The sequence below is a fragment of the Setaria italica genome, chromosome IX, assembly GCF_000263155.2.
Source record: "Setaria italica strain Yugu1 chromosome IX, Setaria_italica_v2.0, whole genome shotgun sequence".
Classification (NCBI taxonomy): domain Eukaryota; kingdom Viridiplantae; phylum Streptophyta; class Magnoliopsida; order Poales; family Poaceae; genus Setaria; species Setaria italica.
This window is the reverse complement of record NC_028458.1, coordinates 50530742-50554946: the sequence shown is the minus strand read 5'-3', so window position 1 is coordinate 50554946 and position 24205 is coordinate 50530742. Positions and strand designations below refer to the sequence as shown.

The 24205-nt window shown below is 43.6% G+C and overlaps 3 protein-coding genes and 1 long non-coding RNA gene across 6 annotated transcripts; 2 read left to right on the top strand and 2 right to left on the bottom strand.

The window, feature by feature from the left end:
- Positions 1–545: 545 nt before the first annotated feature.
- Positions 546–4391, bottom strand: LOC101763111 (serine/threonine-protein phosphatase PP1). Its single transcript, XM_004984859.4, is given in 5 exon segments — positions 546–1187; positions 1747–1812; positions 1815–1970; positions 2057–2616; positions 4008–4391. Coding segments are annotated over 4 exon segments (975 nt in total). The 5' UTR covers positions 4228–4391; the 3' UTR covers positions 546–1187; positions 1747–1773.
- Positions 4392–10231: 5840 nt separating this feature from the next.
- LOC101762843 lies at positions 10232–12746 on the top strand. Of its 2 annotated transcripts, XR_002675645.1 has the most exons (5): positions 10232–10729; positions 10840–11052; positions 11704–11791; positions 11894–12260; positions 12416–12746. It is a non-coding gene; the product is annotated as an uncharacterized LOC101762843 (long non-coding RNA). The 2 variants fall into 2 exon arrangements; XR_001164969.2 differs by having other exon boundaries at positions 11704–12260.
- A 3670-nt stretch (positions 12747–16416) lies between these two features.
- LOC101762168 (protein DA1-related 2) lies at positions 16417–21352 on the top strand. Of its 2 annotated transcripts, XM_004984857.3 has the most exons (13): positions 16417–16948; positions 17740–17920; positions 18373–18506; positions 18685–18766; positions 18866–18992; positions 19069–19189; positions 19276–19359; positions 19475–19594; positions 19788–20000; positions 20082–20144; positions 20332–20447; positions 20560–20618; positions 20731–21352. In XM_004984857.3, exons 2-13 carry the CDS (start codon positions 17845–17847, stop codon positions 21063–21065), a joined length of 1530 nt encoding a protein of 509 aa, XP_004984914.1. In that variant the 5' UTR covers positions 16417–16948; positions 17740–17844; the 3' UTR covers positions 21066–21352. The 2 variants fall into 2 exon arrangements, with proteins under 2 accessions (XP_004984914.1, XP_004984915.1); XM_004984858.3 differs by lacking the exon at positions 17740–17920 and having other exon boundaries at positions 16418–16948; positions 20731–21065.
- Positions 21353–21556: 204 nt separating this feature from the next.
- LOC101761755 (mitochondrial substrate carrier family protein B) lies at positions 21557–24038 on the bottom strand. Its single transcript, XM_004984856.2, has 6 exons — positions 23844–24038; positions 23605–23751; positions 23058–23159; positions 22903–22973; positions 22735–22802; positions 21557–22317 (listed from the first exon to the last, which is right to left on the bottom strand). The coding sequence occupies exons 1-6, from the start codon at positions 24009–24011 to the stop codon at positions 22076–22078; spliced, it is 798 nt and encodes a 265-aa protein (XP_004984913.1). The 5' UTR covers positions 24012–24038; the 3' UTR covers positions 21557–22075.
- Positions 24039–24205: the final 167 nt, after the last annotated feature.

The window sequence follows — 24205 nt, the reverse complement described above, 5'->3', positions numbered from 1 at the left end:
TGAACTGATGATGTACGGCATGGAACCTGTGGAAGGAACGTAAAGAGTTTCTCTAGTTTTATTTGTAATCGAACTTATGTAAAACTGCATTTGCTTCTCCATGATGGGCAGTGCTCCTGCCAATTGTTCCAAAAAAAAAAAACGTGTGCTGCGTCAACTAGTCTAACGAGATTCGGCGTAGCAGCGTAGATGCAAACTGGTTCTTGTTTACCCGAACGTGAAGTTATTTGCCGTCAGGCCCTGAACCCGAGTACATAAAAACGTCGCTACATTGTGGCAGTGCCCTGCAATACTATCACGTGTGCGGTGTGCCTGAGTTGGGTTAGGGCAGTGCATATCGAGGCAAAGCCAGACGCTATTGAATTGAAAGCATGTTCGCTAAGCAAAAAAGAAAAACAGAAGCGCCCATGTCACACCATAACAGAAGTGCCCTGCAATATCATCACGCGTGCGGTGTGCCTGAGTTGGGTTAGGGCAATGCATATCGAGGCAAAGCCAGACGCTATTGAATTGAAAGCATGTTCGCTAAGCAAAAAAGAAAAACAGAAGCGCCCATGTCACACCATAACAAAAATGTGCACATGTGAATTCCATGATGCAAGTCAAAGACACGAAACGCCTAATTGGCAATTAATCTGGCCAACAGATCAAAATTCACGATGTCCAGAATACTAATCTGACCGGAAAACCAAACAGTCAGCTGCAGAATCGTCTTTTCATAAGTTGTCAGCAAGCATCAGCATCTCCTTGAGTGTTGCTCAACTCTTCAGCCTAATTGATGTTTAGGCACCTCTATTGAAACTAAAACAGCATTCCATATCCAAGAAACTGATAACACAGCCTCGGCTCAGTCCTTACCTCCATACAAGTGATACAACTGCTTTTAAATAGTGAAACTTGCAAACAGAAACTCCTTGGTGTTCAGAATTGTTCCTGGCTGGAGAAGGAAATCGCCTCAGGTCAATTTGGCAACTTCATCCTTCCATAATCAATATATCTACAGCTACATGATTGTTCCACACGCGGTAACAGGAAAGAGGAAAAAAATTCAGGCACTTGCCATGAAGAGTAACTTCCAGGCGAACAGTTAGGTATGATATTATTTGGTTTCTCTGGTAGAAGTAGCCCAATGCTGCCCTCAAGCTTGGCGCCAGCACACTGTTGTCTTGATGCATCCATAGGAGAGCCTGCACAATATTAGTGTCATGAGCTAAAATGAAGTCATAAATAATGTTTCCATAAGTTCATGTAGGGGTACTGTAATCCAGAAGACATTCATGAGTCTGGGATCATCAGTCTAACAAGGCTAGTGAACATTTAGCAGAGTGACTAGGCAATGCAAGCATTGGTCCTTATTTTTAATTCCTAGATGATTTACATCTTCAATAGAGCAACTGATCAATTCTCAGGTTCCAGATGACATACTGCTAGACTTTATTTGTGTGGAACTTCAGTAAAATTAAGAAAACTATTAAGGATAACCAAGTTGTTTGTACCTGGGTGGATCCCAGTGAATTTAAATAACCCAAAACGGCTAGATATATTCGTTATTCCTTAAAGATTAATCACTTTTAGCTATCACATTGCACTAGAGCAAATAAATCAGACATCTATGATATTACAAAGTGCAATACAGACAAACAACACAATAAATACATGTAGCACCATCAACAAATGCACCAGCAATGTGAGTCAAAACTTGTGTGGTTAAGAGCAGGACAAAACATTGAAATCAGAGTTACTGACCTCAATGCTGCTGGAAGCAGAATGGCTTCACCATCTCACATTTTGTTTGACCCCATAAATTTGTTTTTTCTCTCAGCAGGTTTGAGAATTTGGAATGAGCACATCAAAGTTTCATCAACGCTCATCATCGCACCAGCGTTATCAAATTCACCACAATAATTGGGGGCCGAGAATATGGTGACGAGCTGTCTGTCAGCAAAGAATTCATACCCATCCTCAACAACCTGACATTACATGAAATATAAACACCTTAAATTATCATGACAAATAGAAGATAAGAAAAAGTTGCACTAAAATTCTAGGGCAGTACCTGGTGAGCGCGACAAATAAGATCAAGATCATGCTTTTCCAAGAATTCTGAAACCTTGTCAGCACCGAAGGTATATGAGACCCCTCTGTCATTCATGCCCCACCCTTGAACATCTTTTCCTGGATCTGACCAAAGCAAATCACACAGTAGACCTTGATCCGGTACATCGGTTGGACGTTGCAAGTTCTTTATCTCATCCAAGTGTGTTAGATCAGGTGAGAGTCCACCATGCATACATAATATTTTATCATCGATTAGAGCAGCCACGGGAAGAGTGTTGAAACATTCAGTGAAGACTTTCCATAGCCGCACATTAAATCGGCGCTTGCATTCATCATAAAATCCATATATTCTGTTTATTGAAGCACATTCATGATTGCCCCTCAGAAGAAAAAAGTTCTCAGGGTACTTGATTTTGTATGCAAGAAGAAGGCATATAGTTTCCAAACTTTGTTTGCCTCGATCAACATAATCACCTAAGAATAGATAGTTGGCTTCAGGAGGAAAGCCTCCATATTCAAAAAGCCTTAAAAGATCACTGTATTGACCATGGATGTCACCTGATACAAAATGAAGGGAGATTACAGTTAGATGCTAATATTCATCTATTCAGTGAAGACTAAGGACTAAATTGCACAATCATAGTCTAAATCTCGCATCAGTAAAAACAGAAACATAGAACAGATTTTATGAGGCAAGTAACAACGACCTACACAGATCGTGTGCCTATAACTACACAAACAGGAGACACAACAAAGCTTCTTGTCGCTCCAATGCTCAACACTGATACCCATTTTAAAATAGAAGCTAGTTACAAGTGGATCATCCTTAGCTAGCAGGATATATGATGCAAAGGAGGTAAACAGATCAGAACATGCCATTTGAAAGGGCGTACCCAGCTCTGAAAGCTCCCATACACTGTGGGGTTTGGGGAAGATAATTTGTAGGTAGCCTTGTGGGCACAAGTGGAGTGACAAAACGAGAGACCCTGCTACTGTGCAAGCCCCAACCCTCTCTTATGCGACACAGCAAGACCATAGAAACAAAACAGTGGGGTAATAAGAGGGTGAGCCATGAGCCACCCCAAGAAACTCGCAGAAAGGACATAGGGAAGAGGCACAGGCATACCAGTGCAAGATTAAGGTTTATAACTCAAGATTGGAAACATAGACAAGGCTCAGAACCAGTTGCATTACAATTTCTAACAAGTAACCAGAAATAGTCAACCTTGGATAGGCTATTCAAGAATCAAAAATCATGGTCAAAATGGAATGGTAGTGAAATGGTTGGTCTGTTATAATTGAAGATGAAGCAGTATCCACAAAAGAATTCAACTGCAGCTTGGTCAATTCAAAATGTTTAATTTGATGTGGGAGCATTCCTCTATCACCAGTCAATTGATGCGCTGCTCATCATGTACTGATGTACTTAAGCAGCAGCACATAGAAGATGTTCAAAGCAGCGGTAAGAACTATATTGACGATAAATCCCAAGCAATATTGCACGCAAAATTGGCAAACAGGATTTTGCCTATTGCAAGGAAACCTCCCTCTACCCTGCCGGTCCCCATGTCCACAGCTGATTTTTTGCGCTCACGTACGCACATATGTTTGCTCCAATTACCTCCTTTCCAAATACCTGACCAGCATGGTAATCGCATACATTCATATTCAAATAAAAACCCTTGGGAATAGATCAATATCAAACGCTCTAACATCCCCCAACCAGCAAAAACAGGATCATCATCCACAACCTAGATTAATGCCACACACCCACGAGCCACGACTACCGCAACCGTAACGCGGATACACGATCGCCAGAATCCCACAAGCCGCAAGCTCTCCCGACTGGCGGCGCGACCAAACCAGATCTACCGCCACGGCCGCGGCCGTAGGCGAGAGAGGGAGGGAGGGGGCGAGAGGGGGCAGCAGGGGGAGAAAGGGGTACGCACCGCAGATCTTGATGGGCGCCTCGAGCTCGAGGAGGTTGGGCTGGCTGAGGAAGATGTCGCGGGAGGCGGTGCAGAGCTGGCGGATCTCCGCCTCGGAGAGCTGCACCTGCTTCCCGGGGCGCGCGGTCCGCACCTCGAGCAGGCGGCGGATGATGTCGTCGAGGAGCGCGTTGTCCATGCCCCCGCCGCCCTGCCCTCCCGCCGCCGGCGCCGCCGCCATCCCCTCTCCCGGTCTGGGCTGGGCTGGAGAGAGATAGATCGGTGGAGCTAGGGTTTCCGGCGGCGCGTCGGGAAGGGGGCGGGGAGGGAGGGAGGGAGGGAAGAGAGAGAGATTGCGCGACCGGCCCGCGGATAGCTAGATAAACTCGCCTGGGTTTGTTTCGGTTTTCGTTCTCGGTAAAACCTTTTTTTTCCCGTTCCCTGTTGACGTGTGGCGAGGTGCCGACTTGCCGAGGTGGTGGTGTGTCGCGGACGCGTTCGTTTCGCGGTGACCTGCCCTGGTGGGTCTGCAACTCCGGTGTGGCGGATACGTCTCGAGCTCTTTTTGTGCGAATTTCCCTTGCTCTGCTGCTGACCCATCTTAATCTTGGGCCCTCCTCATATTGTTCGCTTGTTATGGTTCTTCCCGTACTTGCCCGGTTGCTCCAACGGTGCATACAATGCTTGATAGCTTTTTATTAAAAGAAATGCTTGATGGCTCAGTCGTGTGACCGTACATTGCAGTCCTTGGCTGAATACTTTTTGACGGTTTGGATCCCCTCAACCACATGATAAGGCTTATTCTGTGCTCATATTTTGTTCATCTTGCCTTTCCTGAATTTCAATCTATATAATACTTTTAAGAAGATTTAAAACTATTGTTTTATATTAGAGAGCTAGGGAAGGTAAATGCTTCCATACTAAAAAAAGATAAATATTTCCATAGGGTTAAATTACTTGCATATCCTCGAAATATTAAGCTGGAGTGTTGTTCTGATAACAAAGAAATCACAAACACTTTGGAGCATGTTGTTCATCCTAGTAGCGTTTTATTTTCGTTATAACTCCCACCCATCTTCCTCCTCCTTTGCATTTTTTGACTGGCACTATCCAACCTCTACAACTACCTTTATATAAAAAAAAACCTCTACAACTACAACAATCACCTTTGGTGAACCTCGATGCCTATTGTCTCTCTTATGGTCATTCAATTATTGTTGCTCCATCACATATGTCATTCCATCCATCCTAAGGGCATCAGCAGTGGTTGCACCAATTCATGCTGAAAAGCTAGTCCAGGTATGCTCAGATTTCTTTTTGGCATGAGCTGGTTCATCATTCCCCAGTGGTATGGACTCACAAACAGAGATGGGAGGTGACAAAAGATGGTTTGGTCTCCAGGAGCAAAGGATGTTGATTGGCCAGATTCTTTTTTTATTTGCTATGAGTCGGTGCAAACACTACAAGAAATGTATTGATCTATGACTAAAATTTTATGACACATTTGTTCTCGTCCTAGATCTATGACGTTTCTGGCTGAAAATGTCATAAAGTTTCACATCCGAGCAAATTTAGTGACAAAATTATGGAACGTCATAAAAGTTGCTACTGTAGTTAAAAAGAAATCGTCACTCGCTATTGCATGGTGATTTTGTGATGATATAAGATCCGCGAAAACATCATAAACCAACCAGGGTCCATATGTAAGTTTAAGCATGAAAATAGAGAGGCAAAACAAAAGGGATAATGGCCTCTCTCAAGGCCAGGGTTCAAATTTTGCCATTTTTGATAGAGGGTGAAAATAAATTTTACTCAAACAATTTTGGAAATTTTGAATTAAATAATGTATATAAACCTAGGGTAAGCCGTAGTGAACAAATAGCAACTGTAGTGCGGTAGTTTAACGTAGTAGTATATTTAGCAGGACGGTCTAGTGTTTTTTCACTTTTAGAACTAGCGGGACTAGTCGACTAGAGGTAGGTTGCTCACATTTTGTGACCAATGATCACATATCGTTTTTTACATAAGTTCTTCCTCTTATAATGATTATAGATATTTTAAAAATTTTAAATTCATGCTTTTTTTTGACAAAAAACGAATCTCATGAATTTGTGTAGTCATTCACACAGGGTGCTAGGAAGTATGATGTTGTGGTGAATATATGGATGCCACCAATCTTATTTGAAGCTCTGCGTCTGCTGTGTTTAAAAAGAAAAAGATAAACGAGCTACTTGAATACTTATTGGAGTATCAGACGGTCCACTACCTTGCATGTAGGGCCTGCAAGCTGGCCTTGCAGGCCGATTCGGCACGCTAGTCTCTCTAGGCCCAGCAGGCTGTTGTTGGGTTATACTGCTGGCCTGCAAATGCTTATGGGCCCAAGCGGACGGGCCCAGCTGCAGCAACGAACTAACAGGCGAGCCCGTGCTGCAGCATGTGTAGTCTCCCATACGCGGGGTAGCAGGTGCTGGGGGCCCAGTGGGCAGTCGGAGTGCAGTCCTCCGCATTCCGCCCCCATTATTTTAACCTTATTTTACTTTCCTCTGTTCTGGCGCAACTGGACGACGACGGAGCATCTTCTACCTTGCCTCTTTGCTTGATCAGGTATTCATCCGAATCTGGTAACCTGAACTGAATTGAGTGAGATCCATGGTAGATCACAGTCGCAAGTATGCTCAGGTGTTCGTTCATGATGTGCTGCTGCTGGTAAATGAGATCCCAAGAGATTAAACATTCAGGAAAATGACAGTACTGGCAATACTCAATTGTGCATATCTGATTCTCTTCCAGTCCATGGAAAATTGGCAATAACAGGAGGTACTCATTGTTCATCTCCTCCATACCAATAACAGGTAGCACTAGTAATAGGAGAGGCGTGATTGCCCCTACAAGTAGGCAAGCTGATGATCATGAGGCATGTGCCACAAGCAAGCAACCTCATCTGACCAGTAACCACTTTCCTTGCAACTGAAACTGCTGCTACATACGACTACTCGGCAGAAGGGGTCGATCACAGGCCCCTCCTCAAGATGCCAAGACCAAAAATTACAAGGGTCAAAAAAAAAGGAAGGAAAGAGGGGAGATCAAAAATCAAAACAAAAGAAATCGTGCAGCTGCTGTTGGCGCTGCCTGCTGTGTTGATGGTCTGGAGGAGAGCGGCAAGCCGGCTACAGCACGACCAAACAGACACGTAAAGAGCATCGAAAGTTTCGCTTAGTCATAAAAATCGGGACCGGCAGAGAACTGAAACTACTGAGCTGCTGCTGCACCACAGGTTGAACGAAAACAAAAGAGCTACGTTCTGAACTAAGACGAGCATCATGTGATTAATTAATTTACTCTAGTTACAACAAAGCTACTCTAGTAAAAAGATTAATTAATTTACTCTAGTTACAACAAAGCTACTCTAGTAAAAAGAAAACAACAGAGCTACTGTGAACTCTCACGGGTCAAGAAGCCCATGCAAATGAGGTTACATTATCATCTGCTGCCGCCGCTTTAGAAAATTGAAGCCGCCGACTAACAGGCAAGAATGCTGTGAGCTGCAGGCTGCAGCTAGTGGGCTTAAGACCACATTAGAATCGATTCCACACAGAACAAAATATAACATACTGCTGCACTTTGCCTGTGAGTGAATTTTTACTAATAGGATAATCTGGTGTTTTATCCTGTGAGTGAATTTTCACTAATAGGATGATCTGGTGTTTTATCCTCTTCATGCATTTTGCACCACTTCATATTTTTTTGCATAACTTTTCACTCCCGATACTCATTTCGTTGACCTTAGATTCCATTAAAAGCTTATGATAAGCTCTACAATAGGCAAGAATGCTGTGAGCAGCAGCACAAAATGCTAAGATACAGGACCTCACAGAATACTCACGACGCCATACTCATATCCTAACCTAGGATGGAGCAGCATAAACATACGTTGTTGCTGCCAGTTCGGAAGCCGAGAGTACCAATTAGATAAACTAAGCAAAATGCAGTAAAGCACAAGCACATGAATCGGCCATCAGGCACACATTCACACGGAGCAGAGCATCCTACCGCAGGCAGCAGAGCAGAGTATATCCAAGCATAAGCAAAAGAGCAGAGTGGAGGAGACAGGAAGAGGTACATGCGAGCAGACCGGGCGGACAGGAAGGTGGAGTGGAGGACGGAGCAGAAGGGGAACCGATGAGCGCCTGGATGTAGACGAAGGCGTTGGATCGGTGGAAGTGGAAGGGGTGGGAGCCGCTAGACCTTGGCGGCGCAGCCCTGCCGCCGCCCTCTTCGCTTTCTGTTTCCCCTTCCCTCTCTCTGAATCGGCGCGCGGCACAGATGGGGACTCGCGGGGAGATGTAGGCGCGCCGATTTCGCCCGCGCGCGCAGCTGCCGCCGATTCTCCCGCGCGCACAACTCCGCGCCATATGCCCCTTTTCCCCGCGCGGAGAACCCAAATCCCATCGATTGGCATCCGCTGGGCGAAAAAAATGACGCCATACCACGCCTAGGCCATACCACGTGGGGAGGTCGTGGCGACCGCGACGCCACGATTGAAATTCCGCCCGGACGCCAAGGCGGCGCCTTAAAAAACATGCTAGACAATCCGCTCAAGAGAACTTGTAGGTAGGATCTGCCTGTGTTTGTTTTCAGTAACATAGGAGCTTCCTGTGGTAAGTGTTTATGGCTTGTTTTCTTTCCCAAAGTAGAAATAGATAATATAAAAAAAATTGCATAACAAGTGATAGTGTAACTTTATATTTTCTAATATTAAGGGCTCCTTTGGCAGGGCTGCGACTGAAACGGCTACGGTTGTGGCTTCTTCGGTAAAACAGCTTTTTTTTAGCTTCAGCTTGTCTGGATAAAAAAATGTTTGGCAAAATGGCTTTTCATAGTAACATGAATAAAAATGATAAAATGTTTATAATGCCCTTATCTTCTCTTCCTATTTCTTTTCTTTTATCTTTCTCTTTCCGAATGCATTCTCTTTCTTCCTTATCTGTTGCACCTCTCCTCCAGGCCTTCACCCCCCGTGCCCCAACGCTCGTCTCAGGGCCCGCCGCCGGCCGCCTCCACCCCGCGCTCGAACGCTCGCCGCCAGCCGCCTCCACCGTGCGCCATCCCCGCCTCCCATAGGCCCAGCCTCCCGCCACCGACCCACCCCTGCCATCCCTACCCCCGCGCACGCCGTCGCCGCCCTCCTGCCTCATCGCCCGCGTTGTTGCGGCCCTCCGGGCTCCGGCCCCTGCGTCTACGGCATCGCCGCCCTCCGGCCTCCCCGCACCAGGGCAACGACGTCCTCTACGCCTTGTGCCAAGGGGCATGGTGGGGATTTTGGCCCCACAAAGGGGATGAAGCCACATGGAGCAAGTTTCTTGGGCTTCTCCTCCCTCAATTGGCTCCTTTCAGTGGGAATTACGAGGCTTCTCCGGTGAAGCCATTTCGTGTTCCCTCGTTTGGTACGGCTTCGCGGGAAGTTGGGGAAGTTGGGGAAGTTGGTGAAGAAGCCGCTCAAGAAGCACTACCAAAAAGGGCCTAAGATTAACATAAAAGTTCAAAAATGTTTGGAGGTGTACAAAGTTCAATGTTTGACTTAAGCTATATGAAATTACGTGAGAGATGTATCAATTTATGAACAATATATAGTATTACTTTATCAAAACCATCTAAATTTTTTATGGCAAGCTTATGAATCCAAGATATGTTTCCATGCCAGTTTATAGATTTTTCTGACCAAATTCAAATATTATTACAATGATTCTATGATAATTTGGAGATAGAAAGTTGAATTGTCCCTACAAACAATTGAATTCCATCTTATATATGATATGTGGTATTATAGAACATAAAAGTTTAAATATAATTTTTATGCAATTTTTTGAATCTTATTTGACGTGCATGTAGTTTAATTTTTAATTCCTTTTAATAAGCATGTTGAAAATCATTTAAACTATAGAAAACAGTAACTCAGTTCCAAAACTTTCGAAGCTTCTGTATATTTTTATATGTATTCTATTTCACGAAGAAATTGTATTGGGTAATATAAGATTTTTTATTTTACACGTTACTTCATAAGTTTTTCTTAAAATCAAAAAGAAAAGGAAAAACATTAAAATAGTAATGGCATGTGACAAGTCCTGCTTCGGCCCATCTAACTACTTGAGCCCACACAGCCCAAATCGTAACCGGAAGGCTCGGATGCTACACGCGTCGAATAAGTAATCCACCTTCAGCCCTCTTCACCTCCTCTCCTCGCCCAGTCGCCCCTCCTCAAATCCACCCGTTGTTGCTCCTCAAATCCAATCGCTCCCCACGGATCCGCGCCGCTCCCAACAACACCGCACCCAAATCCTGCAATGCTTGAGCGCTCTGCACGACACAGGTCCCGCGGGGTGCTAGCGGTGCGGCCGTCGGGAGATCTATCGCCGCAGAGGTGGTGGGAAGGAGGAGCGGCAGCAGTGCTGGGGCTACTGCTCGCGGCCATGCGTGACATGTGTCTGCGTGACCAGCGGCGGACGCCTAGACAATCTGCACCGGGGCGCCCCCGCCGCCACGCGCTCCGCACTCCTCGCCGCCACATTCTTCGTGGGAATGGCGGTCGCCGAGTTGAGCTTCGATTCGTGGCATAGCCGCCTCGTCAGGTCCGGCCGCGAAGTCCGGATGCAGGGCTGCTTACCTGCGCTGGTACCCATCAGGCTCATCACCCCATGCCAGGCGGCGGCTCCTGGGGATGCAGCAGGCGGCTCCATCGAAAACAGGTGAACAAGAATGTTTTTCCATTCGATTTTGCTCCTGATTCCTTATATTGATTGTGGGTTGTTTGATTCGTTGTGGTTGAATGTGGATTGGGCTCTTTGTTTGCGCATAGGAAAGGGAGGGCTTTTAGTGCGTGGAGTTATGGCTAAGGGAAATGGATGTGGACGTATCGCGGCTGGCAGAGGCATTAGTGCAGTACAAGGGAGCATGGACACGCACTAGTCAGTCGCAATGTCCGCTCTGTCCCTTCTCATCCCCTCAGCTCATCTACTGCATGTTAAACCACCACCTATCCACTTTGACTGGGCAGGAGGAAAGCACCAAGGTATATCTGAAAATTACCATTTAATCATTGAGTTCTGACACATTCTTGGCAAAGTCTGAATTGCACATTTGACTGAATGTTCTATGAACAAGCATGTGGGAAATAAGATGTTAGATCAGTTTGTTATGTATGGCTGCCTTGTTTATTATTACCTGGATTTAAAAATCTGTCAGTAATCCATGCTACAATAAAATTTGTTTATGAATTTAAACCCTTCAATCTGGTAGTAGAATAATAGCCATTTTTATTTCAACACATCAAACACAAGTGTGCAGTTGGACCTTTAGTTATTCTATTTTCTGTAAAACAAGAATCAGTAGTAGCGTGCATGTAATGAAAAGTTCTCTCTCTTCTCTGTTTCCTTTGTGAGGTAAAAGATTGTACTGCAAAAAAGAATAATATTGACCAAATGTTATTTAACCTTGTTGGGCATGAACTTCTAGTAGAGATGATAGTGTATTGAAATGTTAACCTGATAGCTTGACCAAATGATATCATAAATAGAGCATACATGTATCAATCTAGGATTTACATGTCTGTCTACTCTGATCTGAATATTGCTTCACGTGCTCCCTGCTCTGTGCTTTGATCTAAATATTTTAACACATCTGGATACCAAACCAGCTTCAGCATCTTGCTTCTATTATTCAGGTGCTCGACCCAAAGTTACATGACCACCTAGGTACTGAACAGAACTTGTAGAGCTGTGAGACATTCAACCTGTGTCACCATTTGGGAGGTAAATGTTACATCTTGACATGTGGTTTTAAATTAAAACATTCAATTGATTTACCCATATGAAGTACAATATTTAAACTAGGACCATTCAACTTTGTTGTAGGCCTCATATTGTCAAGGAATGGAACTTTTTCCTTGTCATAGTCTTTTGCTCTGTTATTTACTACTCTTCTGTATTGGTCACTGATGCCATCCAACATGGTGAATGGCTTGTCTGCAAGATGCTCGAGCTGTGCCTACTACCATTCAGTAGTTTATTTATATGCTCCTCTGTTAGACTATTAGTCAGATTATTGAGTGGCTAGCCTACTTTTGATTTGCCTAGCTATACAATGATTTCTTTTTTTATAAGCTTATAAGGAGTCGTATCAACAGAAATCTGTCATTTCCTAATTTCATGATAAGGCAGGTTGATGAATTCACTGCAAGGCTGCTAGAAATTCTTGAGAAGATGGCAGTAAATAAGAAAGGTAAGCAAAGCTGTTGCTTCGTGGTCTTCTGAACGTAGGGCTGCACCTACAACCATAAACATTGTTAGTTTACTTTTAGTTTATTTAAAGAGTCAAGTGTCACTTTTGCAGAGTTAATGTCTCGTGTCTCATGCACCAGTTTATTTCTTTTGCAGCGTATAAAATGATGAGGCATGATTATCAGAAGTCTAGTTCATGGTGAAGAATTTGATTGTTGATGCCTGCTACTGCTGCTATTGTTCTTGTGCAAATCCCTTCGAAAGATGCATTTGGTGCAACTTTGTGCTTCCTCATTTGTTTGTATGTAAATTTTACTTGTTCTAGACCAAACAGTTGCGTTGCTAATTGGGCTACTGTTGCCATGTAAAATAGGTTGGCCCAAAAATGGATAGTATGTGTATATACGAAATTGGCTTCAAAATTGTATGGAGTCAGCAATAAGAATGCAACAACTCTTTAGGTTAATCTGATTGGATCTAAAATTAATTAATATTTGTTACATGGGCCTGACAAACAAAAATTTGGCCCGATATGGCCTGCAACAATTTTTTTTCATAAAAAAACATTGCATGGAAACCTCGTTTGGGCTAAAAATGGCCCAATAAAAGTTGAGCTAAAAGGTTTTTTCATGATCGGGTTTTAATTTGTGACGAATCGGAATCATCATAATACAGCTGCCATGTTGGAGTTACGTTAAATTTCTTTCATGGATTGGGCTTCAATTTGTTGACGAATTGGAATCGTCGTTAAATTTCTTACATGGATTGGGCTTCAATTTGTTGACGAATCGGAATCGTCATAATACAGCTGCTATGTTGGAGCCACGTTAAATTTTTGTCCAACATGGCACAATCTCGAAAATAGTTTTATAACGATCACATGAATTTTCATTCGTTATAATCTTAGTGACGCAACAAAATAAGGAACATGACTAGTTCCTGCATAATAAGGATAAATTACGGTTTATGAGGAAAAAAACGTGTTTGTGATACTTTTTGGTAGTGAAAATTTCTTGTAAGGGACGTCACCAAAATAAGGAACGTAGATGTAGAACGTCACTAGTTCTCGCATCATAAATCATGGTTTATAACGCAAAAAACGCGTTTGTGATACTTTTTGGTAGTGAAAAATTCTTGTAAGGAACGTCACCAAAATAAGGTTACGGAAGATTTTTTGTAGTGAAAATATTGAATCGACTCGTCTTTCTCTCCTCCATGACTCGATGTACTCCAGCAGTTGAATCGATTAATGCCAATGCCACAGAGGACTATAAGTCACTTTCCCTTCCTCACTAGAGAAGCTCTAACTTTCACCGTTTATGTTCACTGATATAATGCCTTCAATACAACATCTACAACTAGTCCAGCGTCCCAAATTATATAGCTAAGGTATTGCTCTTCTTTCCACATATCAAAACCCACATCTTGGTCGTCTCCACTTGCGTGGCATGTCCCCTAACGTCGAAGCCTTAACGCCACCAGAGGCTAGGAAGCGATACCCTTGGACTATTGTTATACAGAAGATTGCTAGCTATCTAGAGAGGGGGGAAAAAGAAACAAACATGGTTTAGCTTGCTCACACAAAAAAGGACAATTTTGCATATATCAAAATGGATAGAAATTGGAACATATGGACCACATCCACATGACAAATAAGGGAGACACTGTGACATGTCACCCAAAAAAAGATTTGAGGTGGTACTTCCCGGTCTCTTGAACAGACAAGAGCAGATGCACGCTGGAGACGACAGGAAATCAAGTCACTCCAACATGCCGGTCAAATGATGAGACACACTCCTTTATGTTATTTGGCCGGATGTATTTGTTGAGAGAACGACCTAGAGGCCATGTTGTCAAAACTATGGACCGGTTTTTTAAACGAAAAACTAGGGAACAAGACGTCATTTTCAAGATAACATATGCAAGATCGACGTTACAAAATCGCTAGAAAGTAACCTCGAAGAAAGACGTATGGATACACTATGTTTAACAATTTATCTTAATTGGAAACTAAGTGGAAACTACAATTAGCGATTAACTCAATGAAACTACAAATACATCATTCATCCACGTATTTTTTTTTCCGTTCAATATTTATCCTTGCATTCATCTAACATATCCACGCATCCATCCATCCATAGTATATCTATCCATCCATGCATCGATCGGTAGAGAATGAGAAAACTCACCTCAGGGAGACCGGTGCCGTGGATCAGGAAAGAGGTGGACCGTGCAGGTCAGGGAAGAAGGTGGCGAACATGGGTAAGAGAGGAGGGAGGGTAGGAGGCTATTTAGCCCAAGGGTCAAAAGAAGCTTAAGGATCATAGAGCTTAAAAGAGTAGGGTCCCCCTACTGGTTATATACATAGTAAAAGACTGTACGGTTACAGCGAGAAAGAAAGTTAAAAAAATACAATATGGAGAACCAAATATCTATACTCGGGTTTTTCTTTGCTCGATGAATAACCATGCAAATTCTTTTCTGAAGATGTCTTTGCATCTTTGTACTGAGGCCGCTTGATTACCAAAGATTAAACTATTTAACTATTTCTTGTTGTCCATATGCTCATGTCATCAGAATCATTATCTCCATGAGCCTTTGAAAAGTGAGTTTTGGAAACTTTCCGTCCATGACACCATCCACCATATTAGGGGATGTTCGGCTCTTAGGAAACCTTTTTCCCTTGCCTTGCCAGGCTGAGCTAGCCAAATCGGAGAGGCTCTCCGGTGGAAGCAAGGATTTTCCTTGCCTGCATAGGCCCCAAGGCAGCTTGCTTTTCAATCAAATGTTGACTTTTCTATAGATTCTCGCTGGGATGTTCATTTGACGTCCATCATCTTCGTCTATCCATCGACTTACCTTCCAAGAGCCTTTCACCAAACCCAGCAAGCACCTAATCCATTACCTCTGACAATTTCAAGCCCTAATCTTAAACTCCAACGATGGTGCATCAATGATGGCTCATCCCCGCTTCAATTTGGAGGGATAATTTTTATTTAGCACATGCCATATAACTCTCTCGCCTTTTATTTTCTATAAAAGTTTCCCTAAAGCTCTTTTCTTTTTTAGAAACCTTTTTCTCTTCTTCTTCCATCCCCTTTGTTACCGCTGCAACCATACCACCTACCTTCCGTTGTCATGCCACACCGCCTCCATTAACATTTTTGGTTTTCTCACCCCTATCGCGACTCCTACTGGTGACGTGCTTACTATCTCGCATGGCACCACCACAAGCCCCTTCTTAGCTCCTCCGCTCCTGTCATGAACTCGTGGCCGGCAGAGGAATGGAAATTGGGGAAAATCCAAAGGAAATGAAATAAGAACATCACGAGTCAGAACAAGAACGTGAATGAACGAGTAGATGGTAGATGAATTACTCGTAGCTAGATTCAGATAAGCGCCGCCATGGAGGTCGACGAGATAAAGCTACCAGCTAGCTACTTTACTCTAGGGTTTACAGTATTCTGATCCAACAACCCTTAGAGAGGAGTGATCGGAGCCTATTTGCCTAAATAGCTTGTTTTGCTCAAAAAGAGAAGCTTAAGTCAATCACACTATTTGCTATCCGAAAACGCACTTAGGCGCTGGACCGACATATGCCAGATGGACGGCGATGACGAAGCCCTCCTCTGCTTCCCGCTTGCTTGCTCTGTTTCCTTGTTTGACGAAACTGACGAATGCACATTACTTACTGATGAATCTTCAGAGGTCTTGACAGCTTCTTCCCAACTCGACCATCACTCCCGACTCAAACCCTAACCTTCCCTGTCATACGTGTGCCCCCCATCGCCGGAGACCGGAGTCGATCCTCGGCCTAGATCTGACGCACACGATTGTTTGCTAGCTATAGCGCTCTGCCGCTCTCTGAGTCTGCGAGGCCACCAATCAGTGTGACAACGCTGTGCGGCCTAGTCCCAGCGTGAAAGGCTGCGCACTTGCACGTACGACGCCGCCGCGTACGAGCAGCGGCAGCGGCAGCTTTCATGGCGCCCCCTTCCCCTTTTCCAGAAAAGAATTCCAGGCAAGCGAAGCGTATTCCTCCCGCATTCCGCCGCAGCCGTGACCGATCGATTTCCAATTTCCCGCCGTGGAGTGGAGAGCATAAAAAAACCAATCCCAAAGGCGGGGGCATACATTCCCGTTGACACAAGGAATCTCCGCGCCCTCCCATCTCCCTTCCTTTCCCGTCCCACAAGCACCCATTGGAAAAACCAAATATTCCTCCTCCCCGTTTCCGCACTCGCCGCCGGTGCGCCACCCATCAACTGGCAGCGGCGAGGGAATTTGGTTTTTAACAAAGGGGGAGGAGGAGGAGGAGGGAGGGAGGGAGGCGAGATGCCGTGCCGCCCGCCCTTGGCTCGCTTCACCCTCAATCCTTTCCTTTCTGTCGCGGCCAGCCGGCCAACGCCCCTCCCACCACGCCGCTTTATGTCTCTACTAAGAAGAAGACCCCTCTCCTCCTCACTCTCCGTCCATTGCAGCTCTTGCTTCTCCTCCCCAACATCTCTGCTCGTCGTAGGCGTCGCGTCGCCGTCGTTGATCTTGCCGACCTCTTGCTGCCGTTCTTTTTTGGTTTGTTTGGTTCAGAGCACCCCCTCTCTCTGCGCGTGTGTATGTATATATATGCTGTGTTGGCGCCGGTTGAATAAATGGCGTACTCCTCTCGATCTTGTGGTCGGTGCAGCAACGGTAATCTCCCTATCCTCTTGCTTCTTTCCTTATTTTTCAGATGTTGTCGCCATCATTATCCTGTTGTTTTGGCATGCGTAAAATTACGTGCCTAGTAGCAGCTTGTAGTTGTCGTTGTCCCATCAGATTTCTTACGTTCTTGTTTGCTACCGCTCAATCTGTGTTGCCTGCTGCGTGGCACGCGCCATGCGGTGTCGGCAGTCCAATTACCCCTAAATGAACAACAGCCTGCTAAGGAAAAAAGCAAAATGAACTTTCATCTGTCTTTCTCGGTTTCCAAAAGCGTACCAAAGGGTGCCATGTCATGGTCTCATGGAGCACGGTTGCATGGAGGAGATATCTATGTTCAGTTCTTTCTTTCTTTCCTGAAATAAAAGGCAGAGGACTGCCATTTAGGTTACTCTATCCATTTCATATGGCAAACATTCATTAACCAATTGATTGGTGTGTCAACATCCAATCACTGACTAACCAATTATATTTGAGGCTGCTATCCATCCACTAGACTGAACACACATCATGCCCCTTTTCTGAAAGCTGGCTCTTGTGTTTGTCACCATTAAATCGGTGACGCAACAAGTCAAACGTAGAAGTTTCTGCTATCCTAGGCTGGACCGAGAAAAAAAGGGTTCTGTCGGATCAACCTTAGCTTTTTGATTGATCCTAAATAACATCGCGCCCCAGGCATTCCCCTTTGCCTGATGAACACTTCTAACAGTTACTGTCATGCATACATCAATGTTATTCAGAGGGGAGGAAAAAATGAACTGAAACTGACTCTTATAATCCAGGACAAAGTGAGGTCTGACGAGGTAGCTTGACTGACCCTGACTGCGTGCCCCGTCAACTGGAGTAGACTATAAAAAGAAGACACCACTGTGATTAGCACAACGTAGATGGGGGCCATGTTATCAACCCAGACAATTTCATGTGGTGTTCTGTCCCTGTGTTTATCGTTCTTGTCCAATGCAGGTACACATATCTGGCCCTTCTAGTTTTAGTATTTGACGGATGAAGTCGTACTCCAATTTAAGGGCCTCACCTTAATATTATTTTTTTTAAAAGAAGAACATATCTGACTGAGAAACTTTGATGGATTTCCCTCGAGCACAGCTCACATTCAGATTTGACTGTTACATAGCATAATGGCTCGCATTTTACTGTATATTATCGGGTTAAAGAAAAGTACAAATAGAAGTGCTGTGGTCTAATGTCCTTCACCCTGCTTTCAAATTTATTTACACTGGGAGTAGCATAGAAGTACATCAAGTGTGCTTAATATATTCGTTCTTCTTGCATGCTGTCAACTGACAGGAGACGGTAGGTGGCAAGTTGCTCTCAGCCTTTCGGTTCTAGCCATGTGTGGGATCCTGTCGATCGGCATTTTGATTGGGCCTATCTAATGTTAATGTCTCTGCACACAGAGAGGAGATCCAGCTTCATGAAGTGGCTCTGCACTTTCCTGAAGGGGCAGAAGCCTGGCGAACCGAACCGGCGGCGGCCCCGGGTGACTGCCGGAGAGGAGGACACTCTCTGGCAACCACCAGTTAGACCAAAGGTACTAGCAATTCAGGCTGCTCCCTTCTTCCATTCTTATCATTTTTTTTCAAATGGTTCTTCCAATTTAGTACTCTAATAGTGATGTTTCACAGTTTCGCATTCAATTCAACTTGCATTTATTGTACTATGTTGGAACAATCATTTGCTTAATACTTTGTTGCTTTGGTATTATTCAGAATGATCCGCCTAGAAATGACAATGAAGAATTGGACCGTGCAATTGCAGAGTCTCTTGAAGAGGATGTCAAACCTCCCAAAGGTACATGGATGAATATGCATCTGTTTATATGTGATTTCAATATGGTACTTCATTAATTTGGTTTATTGACTCGTTCTGCTGCTGCTAAATTTTATGCAGAGCGAAACCATAAAGGAGACAGCAACGATGAGGATCTTGCAAGAGCCATACAGGACAGTCTCAACATGAATCCTTACACGCCTTACAACCCTTATGCCCCCTCCCAGGCCCAGCCTAGAGGACACAGGTTAGCTACGTTCACCATTCCATCCAACACCTCATCTCTGATGCGCCAAAAAAGCTCAATGCCGTCCATGTTGCAGGGTATGTGGACGCTGCAAGCATGAGATAGGACATGGTCATTACTTGAGCTGCATGGGAATTTACTGGCACCCTCAGTGCTTCCGCTGCTGCTCCTGCGGCCACCCTATCCGCGAGACCGAGGTAACTATCCTTCATTTTCTTTCATCAAGAAATGTGCTTGGGTGTCACCAGAAATGATCGTGTCCTTTCATGTTTCTGTTTCCCAGTTCACCTTGCTAGGCACAGATCCATATCACAAGTTGTGCTACAAGGAGCTGCATCACCCAAAATGCGACGTCTGCCTTCAGTTTGTAAGACTTGAATTCCGAATGAGATCTGAAGAGCTAGTACTGCGCATACTGCATTTGCAATAGCATTTCAATGGTTTACTATTGCCATAAACCCATACATTCTGTGTTTCTACAGATCCCAACGAATAGGAGTGGTTTGATAGAGTACAGAGCCCATCCATTCTGGGGCCAGAAGTATTGCCCTTTACATGAGCAAGACAGGACGCCGCGTTGCTGTAGCTGTGAGAAAATGGAGGTACATGTACATATACTAAGGAAAAGTGCAAATAAAAAATGTTTCTTCTATGTACAAGGGAATGCTCTAGTGAATCCTCATGGGAAACGGTTTGCAATTTGATAAGTGTTTTCCTTTCAAACTAGGCTAACAATTAGCTGATTCAAAGGCATATCCACTTCCCACTGTAAAATTTCCTCTTGTAATTTTGCAGCCAAGGAACACAAAGTATATGTCACTGGGAGATGGCCGCAGCTTGTGCATGGAATGCCTGGGTTCTGCAGTCATGGACACCGGTGAATGCCAACCCCTGTACCATTCTATCAGAGACTACTACGAAGGGATGAACATGAAACTGGACCAGCAGATACCCATGCTCTTGGTTGAACGGCAAGCACTTAATGAAGCCATGGAAGGAGAGAGCAGAGTGAGTGTATTCTTCCTGCTTTTCCACAATACATACAACCTCTGGAAATGTTAATGCTCATCGCATCACCATTTTTCACAGGGTCCACACCATATGCCTGAAACAAGAGGCCTATGTCTGTCCGAGGAGCAGACTGTGAGCAGTGTAAGTACAATATTCTCAAGGCTATGATAGTTGCTAGGATGGTTACAATAAGATGATCTTATCGGCGATCTCGTTATGATGAACTGAAAAGGCTGCTTCAGAAATTCAGACTCTCCACATTGTTTAGCTTGAAGCCCACTGAAAACGACCAATTCTGCTCTTTTGACTCTTTACATTATTTCTGCAGATACTTAGGAGGCCCAGAATTGGTGGAAATAGGTTACTGGACATGCGAACTCAGCCACAAAAGCTGACCAGGAGATGTGAAGTTACTGCGATACTTGTCTTGTACGGCCTCCCCAGGTCAGTCAATTTTATCTCTGTGCACATAGCTTAAATAATGTACCTGATTCAGATATTGCAGTTCTTTGACATTCTATGATGGCACACCACTTGTGTCATAATGCCATTGCAGGCTACTAACAGGCTCTATCCTTGCCCATGAGCTGATGCACGGGTGGTTGCGCCTCAAAGGTAAATGGACAGATAAATTTTACTGAACTGAACAGTCATTGGTCTATTATTTTTTCTTCCTGAATTTGATTGAAAAATCTATTCATAAGCTCTACTGAATCGTACTTCTCAGGTTACCGAAATCTAAATGCGGAGGTTGAAGAAGGCATATGCCAGGTCATGTCTTACTTGTGGCTGGAATCAGAGATTCTTCCAGCTTCCTCAAGGCATGCACCTTCATCATCCTACGCCTCGTCTTCCTCTTCTTCGTATCCACCCACATCGTCCAAGAAAGGTGGAATATCTCATACCGAGAAGAAGCTTGGCGAGTTCTTCATGCACCAGATTGCCAATGACACATCGACAGCCTACGGTGACGGATTCAGAACTGCCTATGCTGCTGTCAACAAGTATGGCCTTCGCCAAACACTGAACCATATACGCCTGACCGGAGGCTTCCCTGTATAAGAGAGAAAGATATACATTATTTATGTCCATTCTAGATGCATAACACAGATTATATGTCAAAGCTGATATACACATGGAGGTCAAGTGGTTTATGGAAGAGTGATTCAGATTTCAGTGACCTTGAGTTTTCAAAGGGGTCATGTAAGAGCAAATCAGAAAAGGAGCTGCATTTGCTCGAATTAATAGGAATGGGAGTTGGCGATGCCCGAGTGTAATAAGATTGCCCAAAAGTGCTAATGTAAAACAGTATATGTCATACTAATATAATGAAGTAGATACTTATATCATTATAGGTGTGCAGATTTATTGTTTGTTCAATTGTTCTTGATTGTATATATGCAAGTGCATCTTTCAAGTGCCAGCTAAGAAAAATAAAACTACAGTGAGCAGCATACAGCCTTACCAGGATCCCTCACCAACATATAGAACCCAGTATATTATAAAAAAACATAGCATTATAAAAAAAACAGTATATACTATCTAACAAGAAATGAAGTCCAGACACATCATTCGCTAACATTTCCAACAATGTGTATCGTGTAACACATCTCGTTATTGTCCCATACTCCCATCCCTTAAATTGAGATACAATATCGGTAATTCGGTATACAGGAAACAGATCCATAATTCATATCAGGATAAATGAATGCCAAAGGCTATTCACAGTTCTCTTGCAACTACTATCCATAACCTCGCCATAACATTGATAGACTTGGAGATCTTCTCTTGGAGGTGCGAAGAAGGTAGTCATGCGGTAGACTGCCTTATGTATCATCACAATGTGAAAGTCATGAAGGTACACAAACGTTGTAAAAAAGTTGGAAGGCCTATGGCATCTTTCAAGGTGCACTACAAGAAAACCTGTAACCATGTCACACGAACTGCAAAACTCAGCATGTTCTAAATCCTACCATATGCTACATACTCATACTTCTCCCACCCTAATAAGCCTCAAAAGTTATTATGCCACCATATATCAAAATTGTCGAGCGTGAAAGTACAGCGGAGATCTAATCATCTGATTCCAGTCCTGTGAGGATGGCCTTCAACATCTCATATGTCATAAATACGATGCCAACACCAGGAACCACTTTGCAGTACTCAGGCAGAATTCCTCTATACAGGCCCCTTAAACCTTCCGTGCGGACAATATGTCCAAAGGTTCCAAAAAGTCCAGTGTGGTAGACACGAGCCCTCCCACCTGCACCTTCCAGTTGCATGCGGCGTCTCACAAGGTCCAACGGGAATGTAACTGAAAAAACCGTGAACACCACATGATCAAAGAGGTTAACTAAGTTATACTGATTACTGAACTATTTCGCAGGCCATTAGATTTCTTCTTAAGACAGGATGAGAATTATTGTGCAAAAAATCAGACTGACCAAGATGGTATCATCAATCATTATCATTTTACTTGCATGAAGTTTAACAAATGAAAAACTAAGTTAGAAGGAAATCGTGTGGAAAGTGGAATATATAGGTAAAAAATTGAACTACATAAGGCCTCCTTAGGAAGTACAAAAGAAATTTATAGCCAAACAAAGTGGATTCTAATTTTTTGCATGCAATTTTCAATTTGTTAGCCCTCAATCTTTCTCTTGTGGCAGAACTAACAGATATATCAAAATCAGTACATGTACAAAAATTTGAGCTTTCAATGATCACTTACAAGTTGATGATGCAATTCCCGAAAGACTTCCACAAGCCAAACTGATCAGGACAGGGGAATCATATGGCCTGATTTGAAGATCAAATATTAGTACAGGAAAAAAAAAACCCTACTACAAAGTACATGGACAATACTTCAATCCCACATCAAACTTGAATCCAAAATTACCTCTCTATTTGCCAATGGGAACGTAAAGTTTCATATACAGAGAAGCTTACTGCAATGCTCGGGCCCACTCCCTGTATTTTACAGAATCATCAAACGACTGCAAGTATATAACAAAAAGTAGGATGTGAATCCGCAAAACAAGGAAATGACCATACCAGTAAAGTGGCACCAAGACCCTTGTACAATCCCCTAAAACCCTCATCTCTGCAGATCGCGAAAAGAGCATGAGATATGCCCCTGTAGTAGGCAGTATTTGTCTGCAATCATCCGATGGGATAAACACCCATTAGTGGCACAAAACCTAGCTTAAGAATGAAAGCTTTCGCAGAGTAGTTTGCAATAAAATATGCTAAATTCTGAAGCAATGCAAAACACCCATTAGTTGTAACATTTGACATCTGGTTCAGTTGCAAGCATTTACTTAGCCACATCAAATACTGATAAGTACATGGCAAATTCAGACACTCAAGGTGTTCTTTCTTTTGTAGGCAATAGCTTACGGAAAACAGCCCAGGTTGTTTGTAACTCCACTACGGTTAAAATGGCAGTCAAGAGAAATGGTAGATAATCTTCTGCAAGGAAACTAACTTGTGTACTGTCATTTCAAGTGAATGAGAATCTAAACAGGCCGATTCATTTGATACCTGATCATTTCAGAATATATTTACAAAGCTTTACCCAGAACTGGTAAAAGCATCTTACCTGAGCTGCGAGACGTGTCCGCACCAAGTCCAATGGATATGTCACAGAAGCTGCGGTAACTCCTGATAAACCGCCACCTAGCAATCTAACACCAACATCTGCACCGAATCCACCATTCTTCTCAAGACCAGGCAGCATCTGAAGCAACTGTAAACCACAAATTAAACTTAAATTACTTGCACATCGTCAGTGAGAGAGGACATCCATGCAAAGTTTTATATAAAAACACCTGAACTTACATTCTTGTATCTCTCATACGCATAGAAACTAATTGAAGAGTAAGGCAATCGGTGTGCGATAGTAACAAGATTTCCTTTCCAGAACGCACGGAAGCCTTCTTCATAGACAATGCGGGATGCTTCACGCCATATGCTAGTATTCCGCATTGTAGCCACATCTGAGTGCATTCCTTGCACCTGCACAAAGAATTCACATTCCATAAATTTCACTAAAAGCCACATGATAAGCTAGCAAAAGAGTGGAACATGGCAATACCCAATATGAGCCTACTTGTACCACCCATGGCAATATCCATGATTTCTCCAACAAAATCAACAAATCAACTATGTGAATTAGCATTTCTTTGTACAGCTAAACAATT

Excerpts from the sequence above, each read along its gene's own strand:
- LOC101762168 (XM_004984857.3), top strand. The coding sequence starts at position 17,845 with ATGGGGGCCATGTTATCAACCCAGACAATTTCATGTGGTGTTCTGTCC. Across the intron at positions 18,507-18,684 it reads AACCACCAGTTAGACCAAAG|AATGATCCGCCTAGAAATGA; the intron begins GTACTAGCAATT and ends GGTATTATTCAG. Across the intron at positions 20,619-20,730 it reads CGGGTGGTTGCGCCTCAAAG|GTTACCGAAATCTAAATGCG; the intron begins GTAAATGGACAG and ends CGTACTTCTCAG.
- LOC101761755 (XM_004984856.2), bottom strand. The coding sequence starts at position 24,011 with ATGCACTCAGATGTGGCTACAATGCGGAATACTAGCATATGGCGTGAA. Across the intron at positions 23,160-23,604 it reads GGACACGTCTCGCAGCTCAG|ACAAATACTGCCTACTACAG; the intron begins GTAAGATGCTTT and ends GGATGATTGCAG. Across the intron at positions 22,803-22,902 it reads TCCCATTGGCAAATAGAGAG|GCCATATGATTCCCCTGTCC; the intron begins GTAATTTTGGAT and ends TCTTCAAATCAG.